The sequence below is a fragment of the Ylistrum balloti genome, unplaced genomic scaffold (assembly GCF_031769215.1).
Source record: "Ylistrum balloti isolate Yb309-2 unplaced genomic scaffold, AGI_CSIRO_Ybal_v1 Utg369696, whole genome shotgun sequence".
Classification (NCBI taxonomy): Eukaryota; Metazoa; Mollusca; class Bivalvia; order Pectinida; family Pectinidae; genus Ylistrum; species Ylistrum balloti.
In genome coordinates, this window is record NW_026781929.1 from 466,391 (window position 1) to 489,188 (window position 22,798).

The 22,798-nt window shown below is 38.1% G+C and overlaps 1 protein-coding gene across 1 annotated transcript; it reads right to left on the bottom strand.

The window, feature by feature from the left end:
• Positions 1–1,385: 1,385 nt before the first annotated feature.
• Positions 1,386–13,113, bottom strand: LOC132565150 (kynureninase-like). Its single transcript, XM_060229762.1, has 12 exons — positions 12,909–13,113; positions 12,434–12,554; positions 11,945–12,030; positions 11,343–11,404; positions 10,887–10,958; positions 10,494–10,568; positions 9,215–9,361; positions 7,150–7,248; positions 6,172–6,298; positions 3,991–4,076; positions 2,850–3,113; positions 1,386–1,695 (listed from the first exon to the last, which is right to left on the bottom strand). The coding sequence occupies exons 1-12, from the start codon at positions 13,111–13,113 to the stop codon at positions 1,555–1,557; spliced, it is 1,485 nt and encodes a 494-aa protein (XP_060085745.1). The 3' UTR covers positions 1,386–1,554.
• Positions 13,114–22,798: the final 9,685 nt, after the last annotated feature.

Consider the following 22,798-nt stretch of genomic DNA (forward strand, 5'->3'; position numbering starts at 1 on the left):
ATCAGAGTTAACACAATCAGTTCACCTGCCTCTCTGTATCATCAGAGTTAACACAATCAGTTCACCTGCCTCTCTGTATCATCAGAGTTAACACTATCAGTTCACCTGCCTCTCTGTATCATCAGAGTTAACACTATCAGTTCACCTGTCTCTCTGTATCATCAAAGTTAACACTATCAGTTCACCTGCCTCTCTGTATCATCAAGGTTAACACTATCAGTTCACCTGCCTCTCTGTATCAGAATTAACACTATCAGTTCACCTGCCTCTCTGTATCATCAGAGTTAACACAATCAGTTCACCTGCCTCTCTGTATCATCAGAGTTAACACAATCAGTTCACCTGCCTCTATGTATCATCAAGGTTAACACTATCAGTTCACCTGCCTCTCTGTATCAGAATTAACACTGTATCATCAAAGTTAACCAGTTCACCTGCCTCTCTGTATCATCAGGGTTAACACTATCACTTCACCTGCCTCTATGTATCATCAGGGTTAACGCTATCAGTTCACCTGCCTCTCTGTATCATCAGAATTAACACTATCAGTTCACCTGCCTCTCTGTATCATCAAAGTTAACACTATCAGTTCACCTGCCTCTATGTATCATCAGGGTTAACACTATCAGTTCACCTGCCTCTCTGTATCATCAGAATTAACACTATCAGTTCACCTGCCTGCAGGAATGAACGTCAATACTGTCAGTGCATCACAATATTTGTCATTATTATAATTTTTTATAACCCTTTTCTGTGGTTTCTTACATATTAGTAATTTTTATATATTTCACATAATTATATTCATAAATATTCACTTCCGCAGGATTAGATCACACAATTTTTATCACAAATACAAAAATGATCCTATAACATAAAATCTCCAGTGAATGAAGCTGATATTGTTCTCTAATCATAGCTAAGTGAAACATGAAGGAATGATGAAATTTTCTGATTAGAAAAAAATAACTCTAATAATTTCTAAACAAGCATCATGAGTCAAGTCCCCCGAAGCAAAAGTCGGGGCAGATGGACCACATTATAAATGGCATATCTATCAGACAAAAAGCTTGGCTATATAGACATAGTACTGATTAACCAACAGATCTTATAAAACAACATCGATATACAGTTAAAACTAAGTTTGGTATATTTTGTAAAAATAAAAAGCCAACAATGAACATGTTTGATTTAAAATAAAACAGTTTACATTACTCTTAATTAAATTATATCGTTACAAAGTTTGTTGTTAAAGCTTGCAAGTTGATGACTTACACATACCTCACCACTGTAAATCACTAAACCCTTCCTTAATACTTGTACTGCCATAGGAGTATTTGGTTACATTATATTTTTCATATGTAAAAAAATAACATGTACATTTTAACACTTGATAACCGACATTCACACACTTCATCTCTGTGGTCTCCACAAATACTTTATAAGGCCAGTCACACAGGCAGACATTGGAATATAAATTTGATTACATAGTGTTAATGATAAATGTTACTTAAAATACCTCATTTTTATTTACAAAAAGATATTTTCTATTCAGATTTATTTCTGCTCTGAAGCAACTGTGACTGCAGCAGCCTTAAGTGCCTGGTCGAGGTATTCCATAAAGCGGTGTATATCCTGGAATGAGCAGTATAGAGGGGCTGGTGATATCCGGATCACAGATGGCTTCCTCTCATCACACTTCAATACAGAGAAATAGAATATAGTATACCTAATATACCAAACTTGTAATGATGAGAAACAGAATGTTGTACATGTATAACTAATAATACACAAAGTCTTGTAATAGTGAAAAATAGAATCTTCTATTCTCAATAAAACACTTGTATTGGTGAGAAACAGGATTTAGTATACCTTACAATTTACTTGTATTAGGAAGAAATGGAATTATTTTATTATGTACACTTGTATTGGTGTGAACCAGAATGAAGTATACCTATTGAAACAAGAGTGCCGTGGACACAATATACGCCGCTACAAAATCAAGATCAAGAAAAACCGTAAAATTGCCCCTTCATGCACATCTACCCATTGTAGTAGTTACATTGAGCAAGTTTCATGAAAATCTGATGATTAGTTTAGGAGGAGTTACGTTCACAAGAAATGGACGTACGAACAGACATACAGACGGACGTACATATGGACGGACAGACGGAGAAGATGACGCAAATATATGACCACCTCCGGCGGTGTATAAATTTAAGCGAGTATGGCCCACCATAGATATAACACCTTTATTGTATTCTCCTGATCTAAATCTAATGAGAGGTTAATCTATAGGTTTCATTAAAAGATATCTTGTACACAAGCATTTATTTTAAGCTTAATTCACAGTGACTTATAACCTTGACCAATAACCACACAAATCTACTGATAATGTGAAACTATGGTTTGAAAATTAAGTAAAACTGTTTAGAGGCTTATGTATAATATAACTTGTACATTAGCTTTTTATTTCCAAAGTGGTCAATGGTGACCTTTGACCTTTAACCTTGACCAATGTGTAGACTTTGTTGGGGTGAAGATTATAGTGTGACCACAAAGTAAAATTATCATGGGGTTCACCAGATATTTTACATACAATGCTTTTATTTCAGAAATGTTCTGGGGTGACCTTTGGTGATTAACTTTGACAGATATTGATGACCATAAACATGTTTAGAGCAAGATGGGGTGATCCTATGTTGGAAATATGAATTAAATCTGTTCAGAGGTTTATGAGACATCATGTGTTATTTCAAAAATTTCATTCATCAAAAATTAATTGAAGAATAAAATTATATTAATTTCTTTCTATGATATCTTGATACAAAATCATCAGCTGAGTTACTTACAATTACTCCCCTTTTCTCCAGCTCTTTGAAAACATAAGAAATGTCAACAGAGAATGAGAGTGATAGTTGGGCCCCACGCTGCTCTGGGTCAGAAGGAGTGAAGATGTGTACATGTACATGTTGGAAGTCTCTGTCTACCTGTTCCACGGTATTTCCTGACATCTCATTGGTCAATCCATACCTCTCTGTTATACGATATTCCAGGTAAGCTGTCAATAGTTTGGACTTAGCACGTATTTCCTCCATAGATGTTTTGTTGAATATCTAGGCAATTAAACCATTTTCAAATCAGAAAAACACAAAACAGTGAAGCTCACAGTACGTCAAAATACTTAATCAAAAATAAAACTGAAGTTATTTACATGTATTGCTCCAAATTATATTTACAGGATCGTGAGATGATTTACAGAATCAAGGAAGAAAAGGATTGTTTTAATAGTGTTTATGTCAATTGTTTTGACTTTAAAGGGTTAAACATGAAACATCACAAATTATTTTTAATAGCAAACTAAAACAAGAATATAGATTGATACAATTCTTACACAAGTTTGTTGGTCATGCAAGACATAATCCTACACGATTCTGTAAATCTTCTTACCAATCCTAATGTATTTATGTTCTCACACGCACACCCCTAATGTTACTGGGCATCGGGGCGGCCATTACATAGATAAAATGTTTAAAAAAAAGCTAGAATAAAAATCTGTGTTCTTTATAAACCATAAGCTGCAGTAATATCACATTCTACTCATGTTTACTTGCAAACAATAGTAAGAAAGGTTATGACTGAATGTTGTAAAGCATTTCATTTCAAGCTAACATCTGAATGTCAGCTGTAACAGATTGCAGCCCTTGAATTGAACGGTAAGTATATGTCCTATATGTAAAAGGGACTACCTTATATAGCAATTACATTTACTGGTAAGCATACTATGGATTATAATGAACAAACTTTAATGTTCATTTAAAAATAAATTCATGATCACTAATTCAGAACTTGAACTGCTTATCATTATTACACAAATATACCAAATTTCAGTTCTAGGGTCAAGGACCATGTAAATTTTCTCAACAATTTTTTTGTAGAAGTCATGAAATGGACTATCGTTTTCTCAGTTTAAAATTTCATTAGTAGTTTTACCTCAAGGCTTGCTTTGATTGGTGGACAAAGAAGGCCAGCAGGATTACTGACTCTGTAACCATAAGCTCCTGGGTGTAGATCTAACTCTGATGAAATAAAGAAAAATACTAATTAATCATGGTTATACATCCAAACAGGACAATATCTGTGTTACGAATTAATCCTGTGTATATATCTAACATTGGCTGATGAATTTGCTGAAGTTGTCATCCTGACCTTTGACCTTTGATTTGGAACAAGCAACTTTGGGAGAGATAGGACAGACCATCATTGTTAACACTATAGGTCTGCCATTCCCATCTCTATAACATGGTAGGAGTATAATAAGACCAAATCATGAATCGCACTTAATACGTAGTTATTTCTATTTTGAATTAAATAATAAGAGTTTTAAATCCTGAAAAAATTATACCTTAATTTTGTCATGTTTGATAAAGTTTTTTCTATTGAAATTTATAATTTTACTACAAACTGCTACAGCATTCATCAAAATAGCATCATTGTGGTCATAACAGTCTTTACTAGGCAACTTCAAAAATGGCAATCTTTCTGCCATTTTTTTTTCCTGATCAATACCAAAATCAAAAACAACTAGGGTTTAAGGGAAATCTGCAAATTGGAGAAATATCTATTCAGTACCTCTCAAGAAATATTGGTAACAAACTATCGAAGACAAAGTCAAAGAGGGCCACCTGTTGGCCAGTTTATTTTCTGATCAGTCATAAAATCAAATGAGCACAACTAGAGACCAAGGGGAACCTGCATATGAAATTTAAGAAAGATCCATTCACAACTTCTCAAAACATAGCAACAACACACTTTCAAATTAAAAATCCAAGATGGCTGTCCGTCAGCTATTTTGTTTCTCTGATAAGTCCCAAAAATCAAACAGGTTCAACTTGGGAGCAAGGGAAACCTACATATGAAATTGGAGGGAGACCCATCTAGTACTTCCCAAAACAATCTTGATAACAAATGTTGTTTACGGAAGGACGGACCATGGATGGGCAGACCACATATCACTGATGTAGGGCGATTTGAATAGCCCAACATCTGATGATCGTAGGTTATGAGGTAAAAATTATGTATTACATTCACAATTTTTCAGGAAAAGCTAAATTATAAATAACATGACTAGAAAGATTTTGAGCATTGAACATCTAGCATTTTTTTTTTAATACAAGTACGTACAAATATTCACATTATCTGCTTTAAATGGCAGCATGAAATTGTGTCAATTGTACATGCATTAGCAAAAAAAAGGTTGGAACTTTGATATTTGTGTGTACATTAAATTCTCACAGTATAAAAACCAATTGTTAATAAAATGCAAATGATGATCACTTTTGTTTAGAATTTGAAATTTTGAAAATTATCTGTAAGGGAGGTAGAACTGGCAGATTTGTATTCATCACCATGTTTTGTGGTATCAAATACATATGCACAGAGGTAATGTTTGTACATATGTCGCTCAAGCTGTTGTCTAAACAGTAGAGACCTCTAAGACAGTCTGTTGTGTTAATTTTGTAATTACCTTAAGGTCAGAAAAGTTACAAATGACCATTTAACATTATTATAGTTTATATGAAGGATAAATAGTACCATCAGTTACATAACACATAACATTCATTCAGATTTGCTGTTATCTGTCTGGAGGGGTTTGTTAGGATACAACGGAGTCACATAAAAATACCCCTATCCACCCAGTACCACTTCAATTATTGTGATAAAAAATTTCATTTGAAATGGTCTTCAAAGTAAATACCTTTTAAAACATAACTGAAAATGTAACAATAAATCATGACATTTTTCACACAAAATGAAATAACTTGGTTACAAGTAATTGCAGTTATTTTAGATATATAGGATTTGAAACAATCCCAACTTCCAACTCCGCCTACCTCATTAACATATGCATATTCACCAAACTAAAATGAAGGGGGTGGAATAAGCTTCATCTATGTGTAGAGGGAAAAGTGAAACTGCGAGATAAAGCTTTATTGCATCATTTTGACAGAAATATGAAATTATGAAAAATAATTACCAACACCTTTTGAAGTTATATCTTCAAAATTTATCATTCTTTAATGATGCTTTCAATGACAGATATTTTTTTTTATTTGTGAGATAAATAAACCTATTGTCTAGGCTCTATCCTCCTGATGCTGTTGGAATACATACCATTATTCATCTCGAACCTTGTGTCAAATCTGTGTCCCCACCAGCCCAGCAACTTAGGGAAGTCGTTGTTTTTATGTTTCTCATGAAGGAAGATGCATGCCAAACAGCCAGCACTGGAGTTTATATACTACAACAAACCAATAAATTAGAACTTCAATCCTGACTAGTAAAAAGGAAATGACAAAATGTTCATTTATTTCAATACATATTGAACTGATACCAAATAACGAGTTTTTCATCAGTGTGTGATTTTTCATATTTTCATGAAAAGATTTGAAGGTCATTACTGCATTGACAAACTTTAATGAAGAAGTAACACTACGTAACTACTGCTCTTAGATGGCAAAAACTTGACATGGCTAAAATTAGACATTCCAAGAAGGGCACCAAATTTCAAAATTCTGTTCACGCCCTAAAAAATATGCTGGATAGAGGTGCTGCCTAATATCATAGAGATTTAATCTATTTCAATTCAAGAACAATGTTAGAATTTGTTTCGTTTTTTGTTTTGCTGGATTTATCACCTTGTGAACAGGCAGGGTCATCTTATAGTAGCTAACCCACTGAACAACATTGGGCAAAGTATCTTGCTGCAGTAAACAACATGAGCACAAATCAGTCTGTTTCCCAGATTTCTACGTTACATAAACTGCTACTGGTAGGGAGCTTTACACTACACAGTAAAAGTAGAAAGTGTATCTCAGATCTTACATAGGACAACGCTCCAACCAGTGTACTATATCAGACACCTGTGTGGGCAAAATATACACACATGTTCGCACGAGGGCATAAACAATCTAATCGCAGTGAATGATGTTATCTTTGATGGGTTCTGTTTTTTCTAGGTTGGAATTATACCGCGAAAAACTGATACTGAGAAAATTGATGAAGAAGACAATAGTCTCATGACTTTCGAGAAATCTCTTTTGGATTAATTGAACCATCGTTAAAAACTATCTTAATAGTCTATGTTCTTACCTTGTAAGTACACCAGCAAGCAAAATCAATCTCCCAGTCATGTAGGTACAGAGGAACATTTCCAGCAGCATGGGCCATATCAAACCCTACATAACATCCCTGAAATATGTCCAGGCCTTATGAAGCCAATCATAAGATAAATCAACATATAACACGTAAGGTACAAATCACAAATTCCTGGTGACATGCATGTATGAAATAAGAATATTTGTGAAACTGATGAATGCTCCCCAAAAAAGACGATATTGAAAACAAAATCTTAACCATTGGTAATAATTCTGCAATTAAGGGGTTATAGACCCTGAATTAAATACACTACACTTTGTACAAGCAATGTAAATGCCAAGTTTTATTGTCCTACCTTAAGTAATAACAAAGTTATGTTCTGGAAACAAAAGGTTTAAGTAAGGGCAATAACTCTGTAATTAAGGGGTCCTGCAGGCCTTGTATTTTGTACACATCCTCCTAGTATGACCAATCTATACACCAAGTTCATTATCCTACTGTTAATGCTCATGACACAAAATTTTAAGAAATTAAGAAAGGATTTGATGTAATACACATCCTCTTAATACGACCAACATAAAATCACATTTCATTTGCCTGCTTTAAATACAAGTAATGTTATGATCTGCACACAAAATTATAACAAAGGGCAATAACTTTGTAACTAAGGGTCTGCGAGGCCTAAACATTGGTGAACTGCACATTTTCTTTGTATAACCATTGTATACAACAAGTTTCATTACCCTAGTTACAATGCAAGCAAAGGGCAATAACCCTGTATTTAAAGAGTATCAGGCCCTGAATTTTAAACACTGCACATCATATCAGTATGGTTAATGTATACACCAAGGTCAATATCCTGTTGTAAATACACGTAAAGTGATACTCTGGACACAACATTTTAACAAAGGGCAATAACTCTGTAATTGAGGGGTGGAGAGTGCTGAATTTGGTACATACAACAGTGCTTAGTATGATCAATGTACACAAGAAGTTTCTTTATCATAGCTTTAAAGCAAGCAAAGTTTTGCAAAAGGGCAATAACTCTATCAGTAAGGAGTTGTGGGCCCTGAATTTTAAGACACTCTACATTATCTTTGTATGATTAATGTATACACCAAGTTTCAATAGCTTGCTGTAAATACAAGAAAAGTAATGTTCTGGACACAAAATTTTAGTGGAGGGCAATTATTCTGCAACTGAGTGGGGGACAGCCCTGTATTTGGTACACTGCACATTGCTTTATTATGATCAATGTATACACCAAGTTTCATGATCTTAACTCAACTATGCACAAAGTCATGCTTCAGACACGAAATTAATGGACAAAGTGACATCAACATGATCCGACCAAAAATTTTTAAGGAGCATAACGAAATGATAGTAAATTGAAAACATTGAAGACTCCATTTCACAATAAAAACAAGAGTCTGAGGGCCTTAACAGTCTTCTGAGTTACAATGTCACTTGTTATAGAAATGATTCTGTTCAAAAATGTAAGACAACTATAACTACATGATACAAATAATGTAAATTTAAACTATGCAAAACATTAACTGCTGTCCCATGCGAGGTCACCCTAAGACTTTGACTAAGATGACCTAACAAAGCGAGCTGGGGCTCACTTAGATAAACTCCTGTCTCTGAGTCAGGAAGTAAGTGCTCAACTTTAACCTTTACGAATGACCACTAAAATCTAATTGGGTATAGCCCTTGGTGGCATGATACTAAGGGATGAACATGAACCAGATCTGTTCAAAGTTTCATAAGATACATGTATATATCTTGTACACCATGTTATCACGTGCATGTCCACACCCATGTTACACCTGTTACTGAAGTTGGGGTATAATAAAATGCAAAATAATGCAAATTCATTATTACAGATATATTTTGATTTTAATCTGAATTCTAGTTGTAAATGGCTTAATTTCAATATAATTTTCCCTGCAAGGAATCCTAATTTTATTAATGACGATTTTAGGGTATAAAATTTGGTATAGTTCCTCCAAACCAAATACAAATTACGTCATTGTGTGTCTTCAATATTTCTACAAACCTTGGCATGGCCTGCACGTGTTATTGCCTCCATATCCATCAACTGTCCTGTGTAGTAGTGAACACCACTAAAGCAGATAACAGCAATAGAATCTCCCTCCTCCTCTATCTTAGCTAGAATGTCCTCCATCCTCAGAGTCATCTCCCCCTGAAATAAAGTACTACCATTATCAAACTTTGTGTCAGGATTATGAATAATGACAGTCAGTGGACAAAACAACCCCTCACAGTAAAATTTCTACAGATCTACATCAGCATAATGAGAGCCATTACACAGAGCTTTCCATTGTTAAGGCACAGCTTGCCATATTTTCAAAACATAAATAAATAATATTTTTCACTAAGAATTGTATTGTGAAATTATCAATTTTCGTTGAAGATCTATTTCTGTTGATTTTTTGTGTCCTCTGAATTTGAAAACTGCTAAAGTAATTATAAGTAGATTTATTGAGCGACTATTTGCCATGAAAATTGAGACCCACATAAACATGTGATTTTACAGTATTTCCTAGAGGCATAGATTGTTTAAATTTATCCCCTTTAAAACCAAGTCACATTCAGAACCACATAATCCTATAAATTAATAACAGAGAAATTTGAAACTGAGTGGCACATTTTTGAAAACTGTTAATGGGAGATAAACACACATATGTGAGGAAATGATAGGACTTTCTCTAACATAAAGGTAAAATAAACATAGGATCCCAGAGGGATCTTGGCACCCAACATTGTATTATCTTATTGATTCTATGTAATTCAGATCTTTCCCTTCTTTTATCTTCTTTCATATTTGCCTTTAATTATTTCTTGTTCTAATAGGAGTATTAATTATACAAAACATCATTACACTAAGAATGACACTTGTCTTTATGATTAGTGCTTAAATAGATAATGAGGAACCTTGATATGAAATTTGAGAAGGATCCCTCTAAGACTTTTCAAGAAATAGGAATAATAAAATAAAACAAACAAAATCTAAGATAGCTAGCAACCTGTCAGCAATTTTGTTTTTTCTGATCAGACAAAAGAATAGACAACTAGGGACCAAGAGAAGTCTACAAATCAAATTTGTCCATTCAGGACTTCTCCACAAAACAACAACAACAAAAATGATAACAATAATTGCTAAAATAAGGATGGAAGGATGATGGATGACGAAGTGCAATTTGGACATCTAATGATGGTTGGCTAAAAATCTCCATCCGACGAGATTACTGACTATCTAACTTAAGGCTGATAGCTTCATGTTTTTTTTTCTGTATCCTTACATTCTGACTTACCTCCCTTGGTTCAACACAGAGTAAACTGCTCTCTGGATCATACCCATGAAGGTTTATCTGACTTTGGAATGTGTACTGCAAACAGATTTTTAACCATTTATTACACCTTCATCTGTTATCTTATTACTACTGATTATGTATACTAACAGTATCATTATCCAGCTTGTGATCTTACAGTAAAACGATGTACTAATTACCAGACCTGGGCTTTTCGATGGTAATACATCTGCATTAAACTTACAAAATGCTTAACTCCAACAATATTACAATAGTAAGGAGCTAAAATAAACTCATAAATGAACAATACGAAATGTTTTCTTGGGATTGATAAACATGTAAATAGATTTTTAAAAATTAAAATTGTTAAACTTAGTGTTGAATAAAGAAACTTACATGATCAGATGGAAATGCTTTACCCTCGCACATAATCTTGTGACGTTTCGGTGTTGGGCGATAAAAAGATATCTGTAATAAAAAACCAGTAACACTGTCGTTCAGGAAATGTTTCAAAACTGGGTTTCCACTTAGTTAAAAGTAACCATTGTGATTCTTTCTGCCAGCTCTATTCACAGTGTAGTGTTATACAACAAAAGCAACTTTTACTTAAGATTAAACGTATGAAACATAATAGATAGCATCTTTCCAAAGAACACAAATTTCAAATAATGAATAATTAAAGATGTAGGTTTTTCAGTCAAAAAAGAAAGAATTTAAAAATTTCAAATTCAGATGCATTCCTCAGGCTATTTTTATGTCAGCATTATGTTAAAGTATATTCATAAGTACAGAAATTATCTCTACTGTATGTAGCTTTCATGAGGCCCAAACCGTTTCCCATCCTTCACTTACAAGTAGCAAATGAAGGTTGACTGTAAGTCCATTCATTATAGCTACCTCCCCTGGTCTTCCCCCTGTTCATCAAAACAAAAAACATATATCATTATGCCATAATGGTTATCTCCCCTGGTCTAACCATTTTTGGAACATACCAGCCAGATATCATGCCTACTGAAAATGTAGTGCATGAAAAGAAGTTGTTTAAAGGTTTTAACAAATTTGGCAACTGTGACCTTGAATATAAGTCAGGGTCATTTATTTTTGTGAATTTTGTCAATCTTCATGTTAGGAAAATACTGTCTAAAGATCATGTCTCTAGGCCTTCTAGTTCATGAGAAGAAGTCATTTAAATGTTTTAACAAATTTGACCCCTGTGATTTGAATGTTAGTCAAGGTCATTTCTTTTTGCAAACTTTGTCAGGCTTCATCCTAGGAACATAACAGCCAAATATCAAAAAAACAATTTATCCTATGATTATATATCGGTCCAGGATTGACCTTCACAATTCTACCCTTGAAAATAAAAACAAAGATATTACTAACCAGTTTTTACGGTAATATAGAAAAGTGAACATGCAGAGAGACACATGCCCTGAATTAGGAGGAACACTCACCAACAAGTTTTGCCATATCACCATCCAGGCACTCATCACATTTTGCCCATGGCATTCCCTCTCCCTGGAGGTGACCCTGAACACCCCTAACAATATACAGAACATAAAAGTTATATTCTCTTAATTCATCATGTCTTTGTTACAAGCCAAAAAATAATGATCACTTTCGATAGAAATCAGCAAATTTATTTGAAATCACATTATAAGAATTAAAAATGTTCCATTGCTCGTCTGTTTATCTCCATCACTGTAAATTTGAGTGTGTCTCTTTCAAAAAATTTTTTGTAGTATAATTAAAATTTTGCAAACAATTTTCTGTATTTAAACGGGATCATTCTCATCATAAAAAAAGAATATCAGACATCGCTATTCCATGTTGATATTCCTAGTTCCTTGAATACCGCAAGGCTGAAATATTCTATTCCATTACGCTTAATAAAGAAATGAAAACCTCACAGGTGAAATGATAAGAAAATTATAAAGTTTTACATTTTTGCCCACTTGTCAAGTTCAACATCCATATACTTCTTGGTGTTTTTTGGACACAGGCCGAGGGAGTTTCCACAGAAGTACACGCAGTCCTCCTCTGGATCCACCAAACTTAAGTCAGCTTCAATGGGAAAAATGTTCAACTGTGGCTTACTTGAGATATATAAAAAATAATTTTTCATGGTTGAGAAAAGAAATTTTTTTTTCTTCATAAGTTTTTCACTTACCTCAGTGCTCATCTTGGTTTATCAAAAAGGTAGGACTATATTATGATAGCCTTTGTTTGGTTTTCTTCATATGACATTAGGTAAGCTTCAACTTACTCGCATTGAACGACAGAAATTGTATGATTGATTTCTTATCAATCATCATTGGATTTGATTTCTATATTATCAATTTTAATTGTTGAAGTCAAATGTCAAAGAGCAAATAATTTTCCGATCTTTTAATCAATATAAAGATTGAAAGTTCTTACTTCCAAGTACCTCCTTCATTTTTGGGTAGTGGAAATCTCGTCTAAGGCTGCTCAGGGGGTCAATACTATCCATATGCTTTGCAAATTGGCTGTCCGTCATGTCACAATTAAGCTCTTTAGCGATTCGTTTGAGTTCATCACATGGATGTGTAGCCTCAAACTTTCCTTTTTTTCTGTTTGGAAGACATTTCTCATCATCAGACATGATTTCTGAAATTTGAAAAAAAAAAAGGAAAAATAGTTTTCACCATCTGTTTACATGATAACATAATCATGATTTATATAGATACAACAATAAATAATGCCATGTACTCAGTCTTTGAACTTCTTCCTGTATTCCCTGCATGGTGTTTCCCAGTGGTGGTATTCAGTAGATTCTGGCTGCTGTTTAAGTTGTTTTCAGTCAAAACTAGATATGTCCACAAGGTCATGAATATTCTACTAGCTCTACCAAGCAGCTTAATATATACAAAAGATCTTCTAAATTTGTGTTATTTTACATTATTATAGAATTTTAATTGACATCTATACATATATATCATGTTTCTATTTTCGTTTATTACATACAGCTGTATCACAAAAAACAATAAAGTTTTTAATTTGACATATTTTTAAGCTTGACTATTTTTATAATGTTATGACAAGATCCAGGTCATGGTTGATGATAAATGGCATCACACCAGCGATGTGGTAGATATCCTAAATATAGGATAATGTAATATTATCCTGTGACCAGAGGTGTCAACAATAATACACATTGTCTGGTTTTACATGACCTTTGACCTGTCCCCATATCAAGGAAAGATAAGTTATGAATATCTATATAATGTTTATTTGAATTAACCAAGTCCGACTCTATAAACTAAAAATAGAAACAAAACAAAATTATAAAAGCTCATAAAAGTTTGAAATGATTTATTTTTTGGTTTATAACAAAAAGAATCCTATCAGTCATATAACTCAAACATCTTCATCATAGAGTAGAAGTTTGTGAACTGTGTGGCTAATATATTAAATGCTAAAGCACAAAAACTTGTGTTCTATAGACTTTTGTCAGCATTCATTCAATACAACTAGCCAGAAGTTCTTTCAAGAATTCACAACTATCAGTTCATGAAATCTGGATTCTGATATTCATCTATTCAACAAGAACTTAAAAGTCACCGACAACAATATTTTCCATGTCTCTATATAATTTGACATAGATGTTACTTGGTAAGTACCTTGAACCCATTTCCACTTTTCAGTTCAGTTGTAGCTGAGTTCAGTTACAGGTGTGTTTGATTACCTGTCCATATTTTGGCTTTTTTCAGGTAGTTTTCAGGAATCTTCTGTACGCAAAATCAGTGACGTTATTTCTACCAGGCAGTAGTGACTGGTTTTAACACAATGGAAGTCACATATAATATGTATGACAGATAGGTAATCTACGTGTTAGTATCATTTAAGGATTAACTGTAATACTTTTTTTACGTTATTGAGGCATAACACAAAAAAACAGGATGTACTCTTAAGTAACCACGATCAACCAATCAGAATCCTTGGTTTTCAGAAAGGAAATCTCTAGATGGTAGAAATTGTGCTACCTGTACATTCTGCGATACACAGATCACTTTCTTAAGACATTATCTAATGACTTTCCACAAAAGACCAACTTTATATTTTCACTGACGATGACCTTTAAAAATTTCTTAGAATTATTCACAAACTTATTATTGCAGGGAAAATCCCAGGAGCTGAGAGCAACATTTTCCGCAAGTTTTAGTAAATACTGTATCAGTAATGAGGGCCTACCGATAAACAATAAAAATACTATGAAGGAGTCAATATCAGCTTTGAGGGGTACACTCAGCCCCTTTGCCTCCTCTGGGGTTAATCTTGTTTGAATTTCCTAAGGAATTTCTCGTTAATTCAATCATTTTGATTGCCTTTAATTGCATTTGTTAATTTAGAGTATGTAATGTATTGGAGAATTATGCTTGCTGAAAATGTTTAATCTAATCTCAAAGTTCCCATGTCAATAAAAGTTAAACATGTCAATAAAAGCTTAACAGTGTCCATGACAATAAGAAACTTTATGTCTAAATGACCAAAGAAATGTTTTTCTTACATACAGGTGAAAAAAAATCCAGAAAAGACAAAGAGATTTACAAATCACTAAAGCCCATTTAACCCACTAATGCCCTGGATGTTGAATGTTGTATATAACCTTTCAGTTAGACCCTCAATTTAAAGATACTGAAATCTTGTTCTTTGATAATGTCAATTTTTATATATATATACATGTATTTGTATTGCATTGTTTGGTAATTTAAAAAAAAAAGAGAAAAAAAAACACACAAGTTGAAAATGTTAGGAAGTTACCTTACAGGTATTTGGTGCTTCAATATCATATATAAAGTTACTTTATGCCACATTTTTTATTGTCTCTCAATACAGTTAGTAGCTGACGAAGATGTAGGATACTTACCGTACCTGAGAGTAACAGTGGCAAAAGTCAATGATATGAAAATATGCCAAAATACATTAATGGAACTCTAATTTATACACAGCTGTCACACAATATCACATCCAGAATGTAATTCTAACATTAATGATGTACTGTATTATATAGTCATGTTTTTTATGAATTATTATTAGTACAAATATTCCTATGCCATCCAACAGATTCAAACACATGCATTTATTAGTGTTTCTCAATATGTATGATATACTATATGTGGTTTTACATGAATAATTTCTGTGTCATTACAGCAATGATTCTTCATCTGATATCAACATAAAATGACGAATACAAACATTAAGACTGAATTAGAACCAGAAGGAGATCATGTTTAACAATTTAGGTAAAACTTTGTTTTCTGATGCATAACCTTCACATTTCATCAAAAGGATATAAAATTGGTTATTCTATACAATTATTAAATACAAGTGAAAAAAAATTATCAATGAAATTGATGAATGCTCCCCAAAACAACTATATTGAACGAAAAATTGTAATAAAGGGCAATAATAATTTAATAATTAAAGAGGTTCAAGCACTGAATATGGAACACTGCACATTCTTTTAGTATGGCCAATGTATCCTCCAAGTTTCCTTATCCTAGTTTAGATACAAAAGCCTACAGGTAGGTATTACTTGTTCCTCATTCATCCATAAATTATTTCATTTCTATATATTTCAATTCACATAAAACGCAAGACAGAAATTCTTTTAGAAAATTTATTGTAACCATAGTTATAATAGGATTGTTAAATCCCACAGTCTGAAAGTCCACTGACAATCCCTCAGTCTGAAAGTCCACCGACACCAACCCAAGCAATTCCAGTAACATTGTATCTGAATTTTCACAAATTATATTGAAATTCTACAACAGAAACATTAACTTCCTATTCAAGTCATTCCCATAAGTCACGGAAACATTTGGATGAATTTATTGTCTGTTACATACAAGACACAGCAGATCCCAAAAAGTTAAACAAAATGAAAAGTGTCGGTATAAGTAATTAATGATCCCCTTGATGACAAGCACTGAAGACCAAGTTATGCTCTGAGCACAACATTTTAATGAAGGGCACTTTGTATAAACAATGTAAATGCCAAGTTTCAATGTCCTTCCTTAAGTGATAACAAAGTTATGTTCTGGACACAAAAGGTTTAACTAACGGCAATAACTCTGCAATTAAGTAGTTGCTGGCCCTAACATTGGTACTGCACTTTGTATACACCAAGTTTCATTATCCTAGCTAAGTGCAAGCAATTTAAAGGTATGTTCTACTTTGCTCCTCATCTGTCCATAAAATATTTCCCTTCTATATATCTAAATTCAAATAAGAATGCAAGACAGAAATTCTTTTGGAAACTGTAATTAGAACTATGAGACCGTTTTAGCAGTTTATGACTTCCACATTCCATATACTTACAATAAATGATCAAGAATATCTTTATTCGTTGTTTGAATTGTGCTGACACTAAACTTAAATTACGGAGACCAAACTTGCCTTTATTTAAAACAATCCTCGTTATATTGTCAAGGAAATTTTCTCTGACCTTTGTGTATGACAGAGGCTTGTCTAACACATAAAATGACTTCCTTTTGATCAGAAAATTTCCCCACTCTAAATAAAAATTGATTAGATTTACTGTTGATTGTATATCTCTCCTATATATCTCTCAAAGAGCATAACCAGACAAGTTAAACTCCCTGTTGGAGCAATGCAAACTACATTTCCCTGTTTGTCTGTTTTACTTTTGTGTAAACACTGTACTTATTCCCATGTGTAAGTTAGAAAAGGCTAAATCTGACACTGTCAACCACACATATTCACTGAAATGAAAAATTCTGACAAAGCCAACCAGCCATATTGAGCAAATCTGCTGATCTTACTAAACTGTTCACATTGCTAAACTCTTCCACTATTTTCGATGAATGACTTGGTATTAAAGGCGACTTCTTAACAACAGGTTTTGACAACAACCTCTTCATGCCCTCCAACTGGCATATTTCATGTGAAACGGAATTTCATTTCAGTAATAATTACCATAACTTTAGTATGCAAATACAGTACCTACACCCATCTTTGAATCCCAACAACAAAAGATTCAAAAGAAAAACAATCCCGCCCTCCCTACGATCCATGAGCCATCACGGCAGGAACGCAGAGTGATCTCCCTTCCTCTTACCTTTATGGCTGCCGACGAGTGCGGAGGTGTCTGAGCTAAGTGCTTTTCTTACTCCTTCTCTTCGTACTACCATTGTCGTTTGAGTATATTGTTACTCTATTAGTAGTCTATAAACCCATCTCCCAACTTATATTGTGAAATTAAGTATTGTTATTTGTTTATTTTGACCGTATTTCCGGCCGTTTTTTCCTCCACGTATTCGAGTGCGTGACTACTTGTCTCGTTGCTCGGATTTGCGTGAAGTTGGAATTTGTTTTTCTTGCTGCTTTGTCGGCCGTGTTGTACGGCCGTTTTATTTATGCAGTGCAATCTTGCTACGTACGGTAGGCTTTGTGCTCTCGTTCGTAGTTTTTTGATTGTTCGAGAACTTCGTTTCCGGCCGTGTTTTTCCTCCGCGTGTTCGAGTGCGTGACTACTTGTCTCGTCACTCGGATTTTCGTGAAGTTGAAATTGTTTTCTTGCTGCTTTGTCGGCCGTTTTGTACGACCGTTTTCTTTTTTTTGCAGTACAATCTTGCTGCGTACGGTAGGTTTTATGATCTCGTTCGTAGTTTTTTTGATTGTTAGAAAACTTTTTATCCTTGTTTTCATTGTTACAATTTTTTATTGTTTCGATGCTGGATAAAGGTGCCGGGTTTATGTCGGGGGTCAGCGCATGGATGTTCCTATTTCTATAGATAATGGGAACCCCGTGATACCTGTCCCATTTGCCGACATTGCAGCCAGACCTCGCTATGTGAACTTTGTTTGCACATGGAGTCTGCTGCTTAGGCTCCCATGCCTTTCCAGCTAACTTTCCACCGGAAGAGGGATTCGTCCTCTTCTTCCGGTAAGGGAAGTAAGCTTTTTAAGACCTCCCTCCTCAAGTTCTGAACCAGAGCGTTCCTGCTGGGGGTGCTCTCGTTCCACCGAGCTCCGCCCTTCAGCAGGGGGTGGCTCCCCCTGTCCAGGTGCGTCCTGGAGTAGGGGGGGGGCAGCCCGATCCTGACTCGGCGCAGTCAAGGGTCGAATTGGCCGGTAGCTCTCGATAGGCGGCGGTGTTACCGTCGGAAAGGGACTTCCGGTCGAGGTCTCTGATTCCTTCAGGGACCTCGGCGCGCCAGGTGGCGTTGTTGGTGGGGGCCGCTTTGACTCCGGAACTGTACCTTCGGGTATAGGGTCAGGGGCCACAGACTTTTTGTCAGGATTGTCTGTGGCTACGGGGATTAGTGACACTTGAGTTCACTAATCCTGGTGTCAGCGCGGGGTCTGTTTTCCCACCCTCACAGGCTTCTGGCTCTGGGACTTTCCGTCCCTATCCAGATTTCCCAGTGCAGGGTTTCCCAGGGGGTTTTCCCCCAAGGGTTTGGGGCTTCAGGCCAGGAGTCCGGTTTCCGGTCTCCCTTTCCCCCGGGCTCAGGGAGTAGGGGTGCCTGCGGGCACTTATTCCTGGGTCGCCCAGGCCAACCTGCGGATGGTTTTGGGTACCAACAGTTACTCAGCAGTTACGGGCTTAGCCCGTACATGTCTGGGTTTCCACCTGGTGGGAGTGGCGGTTCATCCTGGTCCTTTGGACAGGGTGTCCAGCCCCAGACTCAGGCAGGCCATCTTGGCCAGTTCTGGGGTCACTCCCGGCCCGCTGGACCGTTCCCATTCCCTCAGGGGTTTGGGTTTTTACCCCATGGGTCTTCACTCGTGGAACCCATAGGGGTTGGTCTCTCCTCTAGGAGATGTTATAGCAGTGCGGAATCCCCCCAATGTTCTGCTACTTCGGGGGCCTTGTTGGCCGGTCCTATAAAGGTTTGCCAGACCTTAAGGACTTCCGCCTCCAGCGCGGACCCGTCGGTCTCCTGTTCCCAGGGGTCGGCTTCGGGTCTCCGACCCAAGCCTACAGCTACGGCTGTTGGTCGCGCTGCGTCCAAATGCCATAAAGAGGAGTTCCCCTCTGCGGAGATGGCTCCTCTGGCGGCCCCTGTTCCTCCCAAGGGGACTTCGGTCTCTATTGAGGAGGAGATGGACATCGAGGGTGCGGGCTCGGCAGAGGAAGACGATGTCATACATCTTTCTCCTGGGCCAAGAGGGTTCACAAGGGGAAGATGGCCCTGAGACTGCTGAAGCCGAGGCTCAGCATGTGCTTTCTGGGATGCGGGTCCTCCGGGCCAACATCTCCCGGATTCTTAGGGCGGAGGTTTGCCCACCGCCTCAGCATCGTCTGCGCCTGAATCCACCATCCTTCTGGATTCCCTGGTGGCTCCTCGGGCTTCCGTTCGCTCAGATCGGTCTCTGCCAGAAGACAATATCATGTCTTCGGTTCTGGCCACGGCCCGGGCTCCGGTTTTAGAGAAGGACTCCTTCTCTACCCGTGCTCCCGGGTTTGTCAGTCTGCAGCTCAGTGTTGGTGAATTGTCGGAGGCTTCAGCTTCCGACTATGCCACACATGATGGGCAGCTGGCCTCTCAACCAGCACAGCTGGAGTTGAGACAGCTGGCTGCCTGGCCCGGCAAATCAGTGGACCAGGTGGTGCTCGATCCCAAAGAGCACCACAGGATGGAGAGAATGTTGCACCTCTCCATCCAAGTTCTGTCATACATAGACTTCCTGACAGTTTGTCTATACAGGGTATCCGATTTGCCTGAGTGTCGGTTATCCGAGACAGAACAGCCGACATACAGGACACGGCAGCCTTGCAGGTTCTCTGCTCGTCAATGCCGTGTTGGCTAGGCAGTTTTCAGTTCTGAAAATCCGCCCAGTCCAGTAACCCTACCGTTTCCGCTTGTTGAATGCCCCCTTCTAGGGCTCTACCCTGTTCAGGGGAGCTCTTCCTTGGGTTCAGAAGGATATGAAGGAGGACTCGGTCGCCTCAGCACTTCTGGTGAAGAGGTTTCAGGCTGAGAAGGCCAGTGCCTCGCAGGGGTCAGTGCCTCCTAAGAAGAAGGCGAAGTCTTCGGCTGCTCAGTTTTCTGCACAGCCCAAGTCCCAACCTCACTTCAACGGCAACAAGGGGAAGGGTAGGAAGGGTAAGAAACCTCCTGGGGGCAAGAAGAAGGGTTCCTGACTATTTCTGCTTCTTGGCCGCGAAAGGCGAAGGGTATGGCCGGGTGGACGGTGGTTCTCCTTTCCCGGGCTCATGTCCTTCTCCCGCAGGCTCAGGCTCCGGGTGGGCAGACGATTCTCTGGTCTGGCAGGGGCTCAATCTGCCCCATCCGGAACTCCCTGTGGGCGGACGTCTCTCTGCTTTCCTTTCCCAGTGGCAGGATATTACAGATGACGCTTGGGCTTTTGTCGGTGGTCAGGGAGGGTCTAGGTATTCCCCTTCTTCAGGATTCGTCCCTCGCCTCCTGGCCGTTTTTGTTTCTTTCCTCCTCCCGGGGATTCAGAAAGGGCACGGGTGCTCCAGGAGGAAGTAGGGACCATGCTGCCAAGGCAGAGATGCACTTGGGGCTCACAACAGCTCCTTTGGTGTTCACCAAGTTGCTGCTAGTGTTTCCTTCACTCACGCAGAATAGACGTCCACATCTATTTCGACGACTCCCTCATGCCTCTTTTGGTGTGGGAATCGTTAGTGAAGGACACTCGTCTGGTCCTGAAACTCTTGCTCAGAGTCGGCTTCATTCCTTCCAGAGAGAAGTCAGAGGTTCCTTCATATTAGGACTTCTTCTTCCTGGGGAACCATTTTGACATGGTTCGGGGCTTAGCCCTTCCACCTCTGGAGAAGTTTGAGAAGGTCAGGGCTCTGGCTCTGACTTTCATCACTTGGTCGCTTGTCCAGGTACATTGGTTCCTCAGTTTTCTGGGGTATCTCAACTCCTTGGCATATGTGGTCCCCCTAGGGAGGATTCACATCGGACCTCTCCAGATGTTCCTCCTGTCTGACTGGGTTCCGTCATCCAGGAGGCCTGGATCCCGCTTACCCAGTCGGTCAGGGAGTTCTCTTGCTGGTGGACCATTCAGGAGAACGTTTTCCACGGGGTACCTCTGACCAAGCCTTTCCCCTCTATGATCCTGTTCATGGACGCGTTCATGACAGGAATGTGAGCTTACCTCGATGGCCAATGCCGCTCGGGGGAGTGGTCTGGCGAACAGCTCTCGGAGCACATCAGTGTACTCGAGATGAGACTGTTCATTTGGCTCTGCAGTCCTTTAGGGGTATCCTGCAGTCCAAAGTGTGGCTACCGACAACAGTTGTCGCGTATCTGGAGAGACAGGGGCCACCAGGTCTCATGTCCTGTGTGCCCTCTCCATCCACATCCTTCTTCTCTGCCAGGACATGCAGTTGACCATAGCGGTCAAGCATCTTTCTGGCAGGCTGAGTGTGTTGGTGGCCACTCTCCAGGCGCCACCAGCCGGTGTTGACGGAATGGCAGCTGTGTCCCTTGATTTTCAAGGGGAATTGTCAGGCGTGGGACAGACCTATTATAGACCTGTTTGCCACTTCCCTGAACAACCAGCTGCTAACCTTCGTCTCCCCCGGTCCCAGACCGTAAGGCGTGGGCTGTGGACGCCCTTTCTCTGGAATAGGAAGGGACGTATGCATATGCATTCCCTCCCTTCAACCTGGTGGGCAGGGTTCTACAGAAGTTCTGGGAGCATCACTGCTCCTTACTTCTGAGAGCCCCTCTGTGGCCGAGGCAAGCTTGGTTTCAGGAGCTCTTGTCGTTTCTGGTGGAGGAGCCCTTGGCTCTCCCCACCAGACTGAATCTCCTTCGCCAGCCTTGACCAAGAACGACACACTCTTGACCAGAGATCCTCCACCTTCACGCGCTGAGGCTATCTCTGGAAGCCACGCCAAGGCAGGCTTTTCTCAAGAGGTGTCAGATTGCATTGAGCAATCAATCAGGGCTTCCTCTTCTGCCCTCTACCAGTCACGTTGGATGATCTTCTGTGATTGGTGTGTCGGCAAGGAAGCTTATTCATTCGAAGCCTCTGCATTTGATTGCGGACTTCCTAATCTCTCTGTTTAGGTACCGCTATCTGCCACCTGGCACTATTGCTGGCTATCGTACAGCTATTGCCAGAGTTCTTGCTTGTTATGGCAAGAAGGAGATCGGTTAGTCCTCCTCTCTTTCTGCCCTAATCAGAGGCTTTGCTATGAATAGAGTTGTTTTTAGCGAAGAATCAGGTTCCGGGGTTCTCGCACGATCCCATCAGGATCCTGGCTTTGACTAGCTCGGAGGAGCGAGATAGGTTGCTTTGTCTTTGTCGGGCTCTTAGGTTTTATCTTTGATAAA

Coding starts and splice junctions, on each gene's coding strand:
- LOC132565150 (XM_060229762.1), bottom strand. CDS start 13,113: ATGTCTGATGATGAGAAATGTCTTCCAAACAGAAAAAAAGGAAAGTTT. Junction 12,555..12,908: donor AATGAAGGAGGTACTTGGAA/GTAAGAACTTTC, acceptor TTCCCATTGAAG/CTGACTTAAGTTTGGTGGAT. Junction 1,696..2,849: donor TGGAGAAAAGGGGAGTAATT/GTAAGTAACTCA, acceptor TCTGTATTGAAG/TGTGATGAGAGGAAGCCATC.